Source organism: Mya arenaria, chromosome 10 (genome assembly GCF_026914265.1).
Source record: "Mya arenaria isolate MELC-2E11 chromosome 10, ASM2691426v1".
Lineage (NCBI taxonomy): Eukaryota > Metazoa > Mollusca > Bivalvia > Myida > Myidae > Mya > Mya arenaria.
The window spans coordinates 26,170,272-26,185,285 of NC_069131.1; the positions used below are offsets into that span (position 1 = coordinate 26,170,272).

Here is a 15,014-nt window from a genome sequence, read left to right on the forward strand (position 1 = left end):
TTCTACTATCTATTTGGAACACACCACACATGTCAGCGCCTTCTGCTCGCTGTATGGTGGACATTTTAAAGAACCACAAACAGCTTGAGCAAAGTAAAACAGCGCATCATTCTGGTTACAAGCATCACTTCCTTCTGCCTTTCCTGAATTTTCGTCCATGCAAACGAGTTCCTTGTTCCCTTTATTGCCGAAATAAGACGACACCAAATAGCCAGACTACTGGGTATGCCATCCGCTATAACAGGCATTCCTCGCCGGGATCATGACAACGTTTTTTCCCGCAACCCGGCAGACGGCACATGGAACGTCTTCGTCATGTAAACTCTTGAAAAATGTTGCATCACTTGTGTCATACTTAGCACTGCAAACCCTGCTTACGGAACCCGCTATTCGTCCATCACCATCAAAGATTGGGTCCTGCGGAAAACAAAAATAAATACTGCTTGCTCCATTTTGATTGAATTCTCCACCGCCAGCAAACCCTTCGTACACCAGCTCCGAGGTTCCAGGGCATGACCGCCGTCCCCGTCTCGTGCATAAACCACTGCTCTTTACTTCAGCGAACCTCAATGTTTGAATTTCTCTCTGCAGCTCCTGCACTGTGTTTGATTTGATGTGTTTAAAACTGTATTGATAATACTTTAGGTGCCCAATCCTTCAATTGTAAAATACAACCATTGCCAACTCTAGAAGAAACAAAAATAAACATTTCTGTTGCGTGCGGATAATAAATAATGTCAACATCAACAATTCTTACAATTTAAAAATAGACAATGAATGTACCTTTAATCGTCTGTATCTTTTCTTCCACGGAGCCAGTTGTCTTCTTTAATAATTCCTCAAACGATTCGATTCTGATTTCTGATCTGATCACCTTTTCTAATAGCTTTTCCTTGTAATGAAACCTTGAACACTCAGGCTCCCGTGCTGCAAGTGACAAAGCCAACAAAAAAAACAAATGTTCGCCCCATTCTGGAAGGATCTTTAAATCTTTATGTCGATACACGGTATTTTGTTACGAGATGCGCACAAATAACTGCCAATTATCATATTATTGTAAACCTTGATTTTATCAGTTTGATAAATTATCATGTTATATTGTACAATGTCCTTTTTGATAATTCTGTTTGATGAACATTCTAGTTTGCTATATCTTCACATCCCTTTTTTGTTTGATTATAATCCTTGCAAACATTTTTAATGAACGATATTTCTAGGATAGAGAGCTTAAAAGTTTTTAATAAGAAATGTGAAATAGCGATTTATTTAAGAAACGGAAAAATAGTTAACTACTTTTATATTGATATTATGTTCTGTAGGACTCAATAGTTCATGTTTTAGATACATGTTATTGGAAATGATTTTGAAATAAAATTTGAAATACTATTGGAGTATGTGATTTAACGAAACAAAAGACTCACCAAAAGCAAGCAGGTATGTTATTGCATATACATGGTTAACAAAGCACGTAGTTTTAACGTCATACATTTAATACGGAATATTGATACGCATTATGAACAATTTTCTGCAAGACATGAGTGTTCGAAAATTAATTGATTTTCCAGGACTCAACAATGCTACAAAAGAAAGGGTGTTCTGGCCATCCCGTCATGTCTTTATTGCGGGTAAGTCAAGGAATGCAATTTTTCAAAATTAATAAATATTTATATTATCTCTATTTTACAAATGTAAGTATTAAACAACGATTATATTTTTTGATTTGCTAGTACTACCAATTTTTATTTATGGCTGTGAGGTTTTCACAAGGCAACTTATATAGAGCGTGTTCATACTCAGTATTGTAAAAACATATTAGGTGTCAACAAAGCATATCGTTAAACTTAGTTGCAGTAAATATCGATTTATTGTCGAGAACTAGAGATTGTAAACGCTGCTTGGGCAGGTGCACGTTCATGTTCCGACTTGGTTTTGTTCTCCACTTTATTATTGTAAGTACATCATAAAGGTATGTGTACAACGTGCACACCCAGGTGGTGTTTACATTACATTACTTCATAATGAATTGCCACCTTTTGAATGTTTACATGGTATTAGCATTAAAAATAATAAGACGTCGGAAGAATACATTGATCACATGTGTACTTTAATCTTTAATATTATCATGGAAAGGAAGACCGGGCTGAAGTCCGTGGAGCATTTGTTCGTTGAATTAATTTAGTATAACACAACCTTTATAACAGAAGTTTGTCGGTACTTGTGCAATAATTCATTGAAAATTGAAAGCCGACGCAGAATATTTTTGAACAGAAAACGGTATAACGATGGAGAGGCATCATCACCCTGTCTAGGTCAAAGTTATTGCTTTATGTGTTCCATATTAATATGTGAAGACGCCTGAACAAAAGGGCTCTAAAGTGAAACAAATCATAGTTGGTGTTTTAATTAACAAACTGTCAAATGAAACAAATACTCACCCCTGTGAAGGGAAAGAAGATTAAAATGTTTCTTGACAAGAACAACAAAAATCATCAATGAAAATATGTTGTTATTGCAACTGATTCTGAAACCATTATAAAACAAGTTAATGTGTTTTGCTTGCTAAAATTATCAAATAAAAAGTGATATTTTAGTATATCATACAATTAAATGGTAAATTAGCGTCTTTGGTATTCGTTACAAATTCCTGTATCCGAATATTTTGTATTACCTACAACTTTAATACCAAGATAATTTTACAAAATCAAATTTATTCAAAATAAATGGCAAAACAGTATGATATAATCATAAAAAATATCAATTATAATCGTTTTTTAATACAAATTTTTAAATTTACAATGACTTATGTTTAGGTCCTTACTCAAAATGCTAGAGAGTTTTAAAGATGTATTGAAATAATGCATTGGTTGCATTCGGGATTCGAACCCATTGTGTAATTCTAAGTATATGTTGTTTCTCGAAGTGTTGTAATGTTCTAGCAAAAAGATAATTATAAATACTAAAATGTATGACATGCTTCTTGATTTTTCGTTTAAGTAGCTTTATGTGGTAAAAAACACTTTTGATTTATTATTGGTTGTTACCATGGTAATAATATTGACATGTAGTATTTAACTTTATGTCCGTATACACTGAACATACTTAAAACAATGATTGTTAAACTCGGGTAAAACAGAACATATGAGAAATCAGGTTAAACAGAACATATGAGAAATAAAGCTCTACTCTAGCATTCTAAAGCATGAATACTTTTGTTTCAAACCCAACAAGATACAGTGAAGCGTTTGTTAATTTCTTGATTCATTATAACCACAAAATAGCATGTAATAACAGTTGGTTACGTTTTAACTGAAGAAAGGTTTGCACGTACACAATGATTGCAACTCTTATTAAACATGAACACTTCCAGCTAAAAAGAATTAAGTTTTGACTGTACTGATTCAGAGTTTAGTTTTCTAAAACACTTCTACAAACATTTTCGCAAAACCATGTCCTGGTGGAACACTGTTTAAACATTATTTTGGAAACGGGTTTGTCGAAGTGTTTGAAGAAACTAATTACCTAATCAAACTTTGGTAATAAAAGGAAGGCGGGGCTCTTCAGCGGAATAGACTGCCCTTTGTTTCATTTTAAAATGGTGCAGAAAAAGAAAAAGAAAGTTTAAGTCTTCATTTTAATCAAAATGTTGGCTTCTAACTTCTCAGGAATAAGATTTTGGATTTATTTGATTTAACAATCACAGTAAGGCTATCTAAGCTTTATTTTTCAATAGCTCAGCCTAGCAAATTGTTAACACTATTTGATCAATTTCGGCTCCTCTCAATAAATCCAGATCTGTCTGAAATATGTACATTGCAGAAGAACAACATGTTCAATAACTTCAATACTCATTCATGAGGATGAGTTCTTATATGTAAAAACTAGTAACATCATTGCTGTGTGGCAACAAACCTTTCAAGCTTTCTTGCCAATATATTGAAATTATTTGAACAAAAATCGTTGTGAATATTAAAAGTCATAGGTGATCTTGTACGGGAAAAAACACATGTAACAAAGGAAAGTAACAATGAATTATCAAACCATTGTTGTCAGGCACACTACGTGAATTGAAGAAACACGTAAAACTCCTGTTAAAGTCGATATTATTTGAACTTTATTCGAACTTGACTGCAATTACCGTAAAAAAACAAGAGCCACGTATAACATTTCACAAACGAAACATTAAACTCGATTTTCGAAATAAGTACTTTTCCGACTTTGTTGGCGTTTTCCTAATTATAAACAGCCTTCGATTAAATATATTTCACAAATTGGTACTTAGAAATTAAAAATGAACGTGAACATGTTCTAAGTAACATTTCATTTAGGAGCAAATATTATTTTTTTTCTCTCTTACCATTTTTCAACAACAATCCTTTTTAATTGCTCAATTGGAAGAGCTTTTTGGTCTACGGAACGTTACGTTGTTAAATATATCTTGTGAGTTCAAGCCAGTCACACACATAGTATGTGAACCATTACTTATGTTTTATCTAAATTCATTTTATATTGTTATCCGTATTGCAATGCGTTCTATTTAAAGGCATTTCACGTTGTTTGAAGGACATTTTTGATGCCTTGTACGTATAATAAAAATACTAGTTAAGTCCAGTAAACATTATGATGTTTATGCTTTTACCTCCAAGTAACAACAAAACAAGAACGAGCTCGGGATTCGAACCTAGATTGTTCCTGACAAACGATTAGTAAACCAGAATTATTACCCTTTGCTCATTGAGAAAATTGAATATATTTTTGGATAGATAAGAAGATATAAAAGCCCGATATAAAAACATTTTATTAACAATACAAGACATAAATCATGTCACAATAATCAACCGATTTTCACTTAAAAAAAAACATATTTCAATCCATTTAAATTAAGCAAATCAATAATAATAGCAATGTCATAACTGCGTGACGTCACCAGTAATCACGCGAGTGTGTCATTTGGCGGTTGGAGTTTGAAAAGAACATAAGTCAGCGTCACAGTCGCTTCAATAGTGCAAATTTGCTTTGTAGCTAATCGATTACAGCACGGATGCGCACATGGACATTACTTCCGTGAATTCAAGCTACATAAATGCTGTAAAATCCACCAGAAAAAGTGGGATTTCATGTGGAACCAGTGACTGTCACAGTGTGTGAACTTGAGCATTCCTTGAACAACCTAGAATGAGCATTTTGAAAGGAAGTAGAAGTTTTTTCATTAGAGTACAGGACATTTCCTTGTGTTGATTTGGATTTAAATGGTTATCGTTGGTTATCGTTATTTATAGATGCAATGTACCGATGTTTGCATAATCTGGTTCGCAGGAACATTGTTGTCATTCATATAAAAAATCAATTTCGGACAAGGTATTATCTGGCGCTGTGATCAGGGAGGTGTTTGTTTGGATTTAGGCCAGCCTTATTCACCAATTGTTTCTTCGTGGAATTGAGTTTGTTAACACCGACATGATTTCTTTTGAAACATCGTTTCTAATGTTTGTTTACATTTTTTGACAGCGCGTATGAACTCATTTGAACTCATTTTTCTGCGATGCGGTTACCTAATTTGCATAGCCATTACACTAGTGATATATGAAAAATATTGCATGGGTTATATCACTCCTGTGCCGTATGTTATGCTATAAATAATAGTTCTAATGAAAATATTTTTACTCATGAAATCCGTTTGAAGAATGTGCCGTATGTTTACTCATGAAATCCGTTTGAGGAATTCCGATTAATATTTGTACTGCCATGTTGAATTTCATTTGTAAATTTTCCAATAAGTCATTTGTATCTAAATTCGTGTGCATGTATATTTATTGGCACTATCTATATCAACTCAACCGGATGACGTTTGCCTTCCATGCAAATAAGGGCAACTTGTTCAAATGCAGTGGTAATAATGTTACTGTAACAAAGCAAACTATTATAACACTCTGGTCATGGAAAATCTTTATATCATTTCGATTTGATGCAAATCTTGATGTCTTTTTTTGCTTTCGTAACGCATGTAACATTAAAGTGACAAGTGGGTAGCGCCCTGTACCAAGCATAGTATTCCGAATTGGGAGGGTATTTGGGACATATTACCAACTCTCATTATAATTAAGTGTAACAAACTTTTATAAATTAGATATGAAACACTTTGTGATAAGTAAAGAATTTCGGAATTTTACACGCTGCTACGAAATCAGGGCAGACATCCTGATTAAGTTACATGAAGATTTGACCAGAAATATTGAAAAAAAGCCTCTGTAGTATTCCCAATGTTTTTCTAAGATGGGACCTAGCAAGTGACCTAGTTTCAAACTTAGCCAATATTTCATTAAGGCAAATTTTTAATAAGTTTCATGATAACTCGATAGGATATATCTCCTCTGTTTGTTCAGAAGATTTCTTGAAGGTTTGACCTGACGACAGAGTTTTTTGACGCCATGTTACCCATGCTTAAAATACGATTAGAATTCATCAAGGGAAACATTCTGTCTACGTTTGAAAACTTTCTGAGCAAATCAATAACATGACATGGTTCCAGACATATTTATCTCAAATCTGACCTAGTTACATTATTTCAGATCATATGTGACCCAGTTTTAAATTAATCCAAGAGCTTAGGAAGGGGAAACATTCTGATTAAGGTTATTAAATATATACTAATTCTAATGCCTATGTTTCAAAGATTTTTCTACGATCGCCCTGGATTTTGACTCCATGTTTTCTAATTTTACAAGCGGTTGGAACTCAAGGGAAACATTCTTACCAACATTGAACATAATCTTACCAGTCCCTAGGGGCAAATGTTAGATCTTGTCTATAATAATCAATCCGATCCAGCCAAATGAAATAGCTTCAAAATGGCAAAAAGTATATTTTGTTGTTTTTCGAATTCAGCGACGCCGGCAATAACACCAAAGCTATGACATCGCCCCAGCCTCTTTCTTCGCATTGCAGACATGCACACCTATTGACATGGATAAGTTTGCATGATTGCTATATATTTATTCTCTTGAGATTAACATGAAACAATAACACTCTTTATAAATGAAAGTATGATCAAATAATGAAAATATATTATATAACAAGGTGAAACTTATAGTAGAGAAGCATACACATATTCGACTAAGTCAATAGTGTCATGAAGATTCTATGCTTATTATATTAAGCGTTTTTGTACTGCTAGTAGTGCCTAAAAACAAGACTTCCACTTTACACACGCTTCAGACACCAAGTCATGATTATCACAAGATTAATAAAACAAACTGGTTTGAACAAATACCTTTCAATGCAGTTAACTTCTTCTTATTTAGAACACACCACACATGTTAACGCCTTGTTTTCGCTATATAGAGGACATTTTAAAGAACCACAAATAGCTTGAGCAAAGAAAAAAAGCTCCCCATTCTGGTTTCCGCTATCACTTCCTTCCGCAGTTTCAGGGTTTGCGTCAATGCATACGAGATCCTTTTTCCCAGCATGGCTTTGATAAGACGACATCAAATATCCAGAATACTCGGTATGCCATCCGCTGTAACAGGCCTTTCTCGCCGGGATCATGACAACGCTTCTTCCAACAACGCGGCAGACGGCACATGGAACGTCTTCGTCATGTAAACTCGTGTAAAAAGTTGCAGTATTTGTTTCATACTCAGCACCGTAAACCTTGCTTACTGCGCCCGCATTCCGTCCATCGACGTCATAGATTGGATCCTGCGGAAGACAAATGTAATTACTGCTCGCTCCTTTGTGACCGTACGATCCCCCGCCAGCAAACCCTTCGTATACCAGCTCCGTGGTTCCAGGGCAAGACCGCCGACCCCATCGTGTGTATATGCTACTGCTCATGACGTCGACTGAATTGGTTGATTCTCTTTTACTCTGCAGCTCTTGCAATTTGTTTTTCAGGCCTTAAATAGAGAGAAATGAGTAATAAATGATGTATTTATAATAGTATTTGTAGTAATATAAGTGTACTTCCTTACATTTTCAATGATGCCTTTCGTGTCGCTGGAGCGAGTCTCGCCAATAATTGATTCTGTTAACAGTATGAGTTTGATTTCCCTAAACAACGCTTATTATTAAAAAAAAAAAATTAGTTTGCCTGAAATCATCTGAATATTTCCTTCCACAGATCCAGTTGTCTTTTTCAATGTTTAATCAAACGCGTCCATCTTAATTTCTGATCTGATCATTTTCTCTAGCAGCTTTTATTCGTAATGAAGCCTTGAACATTCAGGCTCCCGCGCAAAGCAAATTACTACAAATGGTAATGCCAACAAAATAACACATATTTTCCTCATTTCTGCTAGGATCCGTTTATCTTTTTACCGATGCTAGGCTGAGCTCTACTAACGGCTTATTGTTGTGATATAATACCTAACAAAGCCATACAAATGTTTGAAATATTTGATAAATGATATGGTTCCGTTACGTAAAGTGTTTTTGATAGCTTTGTTCGGTGGACACTCCAGCTTATCTTTTCTGTACACTTTGTTATTCTTCCGTTTGCTGCTTGTAAGTTGCCAAAATAGAAATCTTGAATATAGAATATGTACTTAATACTTTTAAAAATGCAAAATATCTACAATGCAAAGTACAAAATTAAAGAGTTAACGCAAAAATTACGTATTCTGTGATTACCTTCTTTACACAAATTTAAAATTATGCTACCCCTTAGCAATGCAATAATGTCAGCGAAATTTCAACATCAGTTTGTCAAAAGAAAACTAAAGATGTAACCGTTGCATACTATTATAATGATGTATGGTGTGTAGTAACTCGTTTAAAATATGTTTGAAATGCCTTATGGAATAACATTTATGTGTTGTTAAACTCTAAGAATAAGAACCGACTAATTCTTTGTGCACTTGGTAAATGGAAACACGAACACTCTTGTAAATTACAGCATATGCTTATCAAATGCCAAATGTTACATAAACAGCGTTAAAACATCGTCAAACAATGTCGCCATGTGAGACAGGCATCTGAAGGAAATGGTCAAAGTTACGAATGTTGTAAAATGGCTAAATCCCCTACACTCCATATCACCGCCGTGCCAAAAGAAAATGACTTTTTAATGGCTGCCATACGTTGTTGAATGTCTCGATATTTCGGTTAAAGTTTTTATTTCATAGAATCTAACCGCTTATCAAAGGAAATAACTCCAGTAACAAAACTACTTCCATCTCCCTTACTGAATACTCAATGAAATGTTATCCGAATACTGTTTTATAAATATATAGCAATAAATAAACACTTCCTTTGTTTCCGTTACCGTTTATGAACAGTCATTGTGAGTATCTGTCACTCCCTCAAAACTCCTTTATCACTTCGTACTAAATTGCGGTTGGGTGTTTAACTTCAAACTTTTTTTTCTGTAATCAGCTAAATAATTTCAACCTTAATAGAATAACGAATACGATAATTTAGGCTTTACAGCCTCTCCGTCTTGCCAACTGATGGAATACATACTTGTTCTATGAAACAAGAGGTTAAAATAAAATGCGGAAGTATTTAAAACCGTCTCTGCCAATGTCTCTCACTTATAATGATCACTCCTTTAAATACTTTTCAATTAGGTATAGCAATAATGGTGATTGTATCCTCAAACATTCATTTACCTGTAATCGTCTGCATTAGTATAACCATGGAGCTAGTTGCCTCCTTAAATGAATCGCCAAATGCTTCCATTTTGATTTCCGATCTGATCACTTTTTCTAACATCTTTTCCTCGTAGTGAAACCGCGAACATTCGGGCTCCCGCGCAAAGCCAACTGCTGCTAATAAAATGACTACATGTTTGTTTCGTAATGTAACCATTCGTTTTCGCTAATTGTTCAGTAAATTGTCGTAGTATTATTTCAACAACGGCGGACATTAGAACATTGTCATAATGTATCTATATTAATGTTAGCCAAAAAGAAGTTAAAGTGAAACTCTTATTCAAAATCAAAACAAACACATGTAAAACAAACATCAACTTTGACAAATTAATCTTCACTACTTACTAAATAATGCATTTATGGAAAATATAAATCACTTATAACAATATTGTAACCGTGTATTTCATAGCAAAAAGTGCATTAATATTAAATGACTGGTGAAGGCTAAAAGATTAACTGTGGTCTACTATAAACTCATAAGGAAGAAATACCATGTTGTATGCTCATTTATTTCGAATTAAACTTGGTATCCTTCATAAGAACCATTGTTGTCGACATTTATTCATCCTTTTTGGAGAAGTAAAACAACATTATTAATTGTGGTAAATTCTATCTAGGAGTAAAAGTGCATCTTTTAAATTTCCATTTTTCAAGTTCATCTATGGTTCATTGTCCTCATTTCCTACGCTCTATAACATGTGTGTGATTTTATGGATTAGGTAATTTATTAAATGTTTTGGTATGTTTTGTTTGTTTATTCAATGCTGTGGTCAGTTATTAAACCAGTCTCGTTTTGAGGTTAAAGTTCCAGCTGTCATGGATGGGACCGAGTAATGTAACCTATTCGAGACGTTGTTGATCGCTAGCATGAAGACTACTGGGATGTGCATCGTTTGATGAAAGCCAATTTGAGCGGTTTCCAGAAATTCCATATCCATGCTTTCGAGTATTTTTTACACTGCTTCACTGTGACCAGTGGCGTATTAAATGCTACCACCTTAGGCAGACTGGCATTATCTGAGCCTGTGTACTGTGATCGAATGTCTAAACTGTTCTAATTTGACCCAAAAAACGCAGTACGGAGATACCCGATGACCGGTTACCTATTTGGAATAATTACCGTAAGTGCATTGGCATAAACCGAGCCTGTACACTATGTATACATAAATGGACTGATATATTTTTTAGAATGCCTTGCCCGTAGAACTTCCGTGAATATTGCAGCATATAGGCATATATGTATTGTCCTGGCAGTGTTTCCAAATGTCTAATTACTTACATTTGTAACTATTGACCGCGGGCTGAAAAAATAGGGGATAGTGTGGTAGAACAAGGGTATTAAAACGCTACTCTTTACCATCACCCATCAACAGCAGGGATCTCTGCCATGATTATCATGTTTTTTTATATTGTGAACACCATACGGGGGCTTATAGGAGGCCGCATTGAACACTGGATATTTTCCATGAAAGCATTGTAAGCTGAAACGGTGAGAAACCCGGGATTTTACAACGGATGTGCTTTAACAAGCTTGTCTTTGAAATATATGAATTACAACTAGAAAAGAAGTTAAGCTATTTTCAAATTAAACATGATTGCATTAATAATATGATATCATTTGGCTCGATACATACTATCGATAATCAAAATTATGGCATTAAACAATGAAGAGCAATACCAAAACCCACGAACTTCACAGATCACGTCCCATCGTTGGAAAAATTCGAGGAGAGAAATCGAAAAGATTTTAAGTGACAATAACAAACGGCCCCTTTTTAGTCTCTACTTAACCTCAGTTTGCATTTTTAGGATAAGCGTACATACAAACGAGCTCCTTGTTCCCAGGATCCATACAGACGAGCCATTTGTTTCAGCAGAAATGCAAACGAGCTCCTTGTTTTCAGAATCTAAACAGACGAGCTTCTTGATTTCAGCATTCATGCGAATGAGCCCTTTTGGATTAATTGTTTGTTTAAATCTTGGTAGTGTATACAAATATGAGGTGTAACACTTAAAATTCAATACAATACCTGCAAACAGGTATAACAGGAACATCACTATTATTATAATTAAGTCGGTATGCTTTGCATCCAATTGGAATGTATACGACTTTCGTTTAGAATATAAAATCAGCACCCTGCAAATATGCTATCTGAATATATTTCAATATACTTTACTTATAGGAAGGGCTCACGGCTGCAGCAAAATACCAAGAATTCGCAAAAAGTCCTATGTATGACTTTAAGACAAAAACAGTGCCCATCAGTAAGAGTTCAAATTGCAAATTTGGAAAGAAGGAATAAATATACCACTGGTTGTTAAAGGGACTCTTTCAGGTTTTATAACGTCTCTTATAATGAAATGTGAACGAGTCACTTTAAAACTTACAATATATTTAAATTATACAAACCGTGATGCTGATTTGAGCATTTGTTTGATACTTAGTGCTCATTGAAATATAAAAGCAACGTCCTGTTAAATACACTAGGGCCGAAGCCGGGCGAAGGGGTTATTATGCGGTTGCAAAATCAGTACAAATAATGAATATAAAGTGAGTACGTTCAATTGAACCTGGTGTATTGCATTCCACACGTGTAATATCCCGAACCAATGATAGGTCAATCTTCAACTATGTGTTTATTATCAGTGAATAGTGGCATGATTTGTCATTTTTACCTTTAAACCCAGTGTAGCGTTTTAATTACTTCTCACAAATAACATCGTGTTCCTTGTTTAAATGTATGCATAAGCCGTGATAAGAAGTACAACACTTAAAGTTAAATTTGACATACTATTCATATAGCAGTCAAAAACAAATAAGTGGGCATACAGACAAGCTACAGCAGGAATATGACTTGATTATAAAGAACACGAACTATGTTGTTTAATCCACGATCCATACTTAGAATGAGCGTGCACGACTACAAAATAATAACTCATATCTTTATTCCAAAATAGTTTGGTGAAACAAATGAAATATAGAACTACGCATAACACCCTATAGCGAAACAAATTGATGGAGCTTTCCCTAAGATAATATTGTTAAACACAAGCATTTGTTTCAATTGAAGAGTCTAAGCTCCTTCGTTTGTATATCTCTATTTAGAACACACCACACATGTTAACGCCTTGTTCTCGCTATATGGAGGACACTTCAACGAGCCACATATAGCTTGAGCAAAGTAAAACAGGGCACCATTAGGGTTACTACTATCACTTCCTTCAGCCTTTTCAGGGTTACCGTCCATGCAAACGAGTTCCTTGTTCCCTTCATGGCCGTAATAAGACGACATCAAGTAGCCAGAGTACTCGGTGTGCCATCCGCTATAACAGACATTCCTTGCTGGGATCATGACAACGCTTCTTCCTACAACGCGGCATACAGCACATGGAACGTCTTCTTCGTATAAATTCGTGTGAAACGTTGCATACACGGTTTCATACTCTGCACCATAAACCGTGCTTACGGAACTCGATTTTCGTCCATCGCAATCAAAGATTGGGTCCTTTGGCAGACAAATGTAGTTACTACTCGCTCCTTTATCATTGAATTTTCCGCCACCAGCAAACCCTTCGTACACCAGTTCCGTGGTTCCAGGGCATGACCGCCGACCCCATCTCGTGTATATTCCACTGCTCATGACTTCTACTGATTTGAGTGGTTCTATTTCACTCTGCAGCTCTTGCACTTTGTTTGTCAGGCCTTAAATAGAGAAAAATGAGTTATTAATGATGTATAGGTGATGGTATAGGTAGTTGTAATAAAGTTATGTATACAAAAATTTATACTGTTAACATTATGAGTCTGATTTCGTCAAACAACGCCTTTTTTCAAAAATTAAAATCTAGTTTACCTGAAATCGTCTGAATACTTTCTTCCACATTGTCCGTTGTCTTCTTCAATGATTCATCAATCGCGTCCATCTTAATTTCCGATCTGATCACTTTCTATAGCAGCTTTTCCTCGTAGTGAAACCTCGAACACTCAGGCTCCCGCGCAAAGCAAACGGCTGCAAATTGCATTGCCAACAAAATAACAAATAATTTCTTCATTCCTGCTAGGATCTGTAAATCTTTATTTCGATGCTAGCGTGGGTACAACTAACGGCTTATTGTCATGATATGCCACCTTTCAAAGCCAAAATAATGTTATGTCTTTAAATATTTAATATTTGACATCTCGTTTCGTTGCATTAAGTGTTTTTGATTTTTTGTTTGGTGACCACTCTAGCTTGTATACTCTTTACAATTTGTTTAAATCCGTTTTATTTGCAAACCTTTTAATGAGATGATTAAAAAATATAATTATACCATTGGCTGTGAAAGTACGCTTTCAATGTTTAAAGAGTAATTCATGTGAAACTTTGATTTCATATAAAATGTGAATTGACAATTTGCTTGTAGGTTGCAAAAATAAGTTTAATTAAGTGCTCTTGAATATGCTCAATACAAAAATGCAAATATTTACAATGCAACCTAAAGTTTTAAATATTTAATAGAAATCATGCTACCTTAAGCAAGTTCATTATGTCAGCGAAACAGTTTTCAAAAGTAGTGTCTTAAAATTAGCAGTTGAAATTTATGACTATACCCTTGGGAATCGTAATATTACTTATGCAATTAAACACTTATTTGCAATCAATTTAAAGTTAGTAATACATTACTAAATATTTTCTATTATTCTAAATTTAACGAACTACTTCTACTGATGTACCGGCATACATGGTTTTGTGCAATTTAGATTTAATAGTAAATGTTTTGTTCAGACCTACGAACATGTACTATTTAGTTATTTTGTATTTGTTCCATGTTATTTGTTTATATGTATTATTTTACAACTCTTATATTCATAGTTAAGCCATGAATTCAAATATACCTTGAAACCTTGAAACCAATATCGGTTGTTTGTTTACATTTGAGTTTTACACATTGTAAACGTTTGTATGCTCATATGTACGTGACAGAGGGCAAACAGCAGATAATTATTTGAATGATCAATGATGGCTATAGCAGGAATGCGAAGCAGTGGCCCCTGCTCTTTTAGGAGCTGTAAATAAACAGAGCCAAAGTCATTTTCAAGAAAGAGACAAAGAGCGGAAAAAATTATACAAAGTAAGTATGACTTGTCTTTTATCTAATATAACAATCATTATGGGCGAAATGCAGTGGCATATACATATGTCTTCACACGTATTTCGGTTATTTTGTGAACAACCTGTTTAAGAAGTAGTAAGAATGTTATCCCATGAAATACATGCATGTTTACAAACGAATTAGAATGTTTTCATCAATCATCTGCTGATTGCACTTAAGAACCATACAATTAAGGTAAAACTAGTAATCTCGAGTGCCTTTCTTTTGTCG

The 15,014-nt window shown here is 34.6% G+C and overlaps 1 protein-coding gene and 1 pseudogene across 1 annotated transcript; both read right to left on the minus strand.

Annotated features, from left to right (window-relative positions):
- Positions 1-216: 216 nt before the first annotated feature.
- On the minus strand, positions 217-9,678 carry LOC128204525 (uncharacterized; annotated as a pseudogene).
- A 3,070-nt stretch (positions 9,679-12,748) lies between these two features.
- LOC128204527 (uncharacterized) lies at positions 12,749-13,574 on the minus strand. Its single transcript, XM_052905939.1, has 2 exons — positions 13,505-13,574; positions 12,749-13,353 (listed from the first exon to the last, which is right to left on the minus strand). Exons 1-2 carry the CDS (start codon positions 13,572-13,574, stop codon positions 12,749-12,751), a joined length of 675 nt encoding a protein of 224 aa, XP_052761899.1.
- Positions 13,575-15,014: the final 1,440 nt, after the last annotated feature.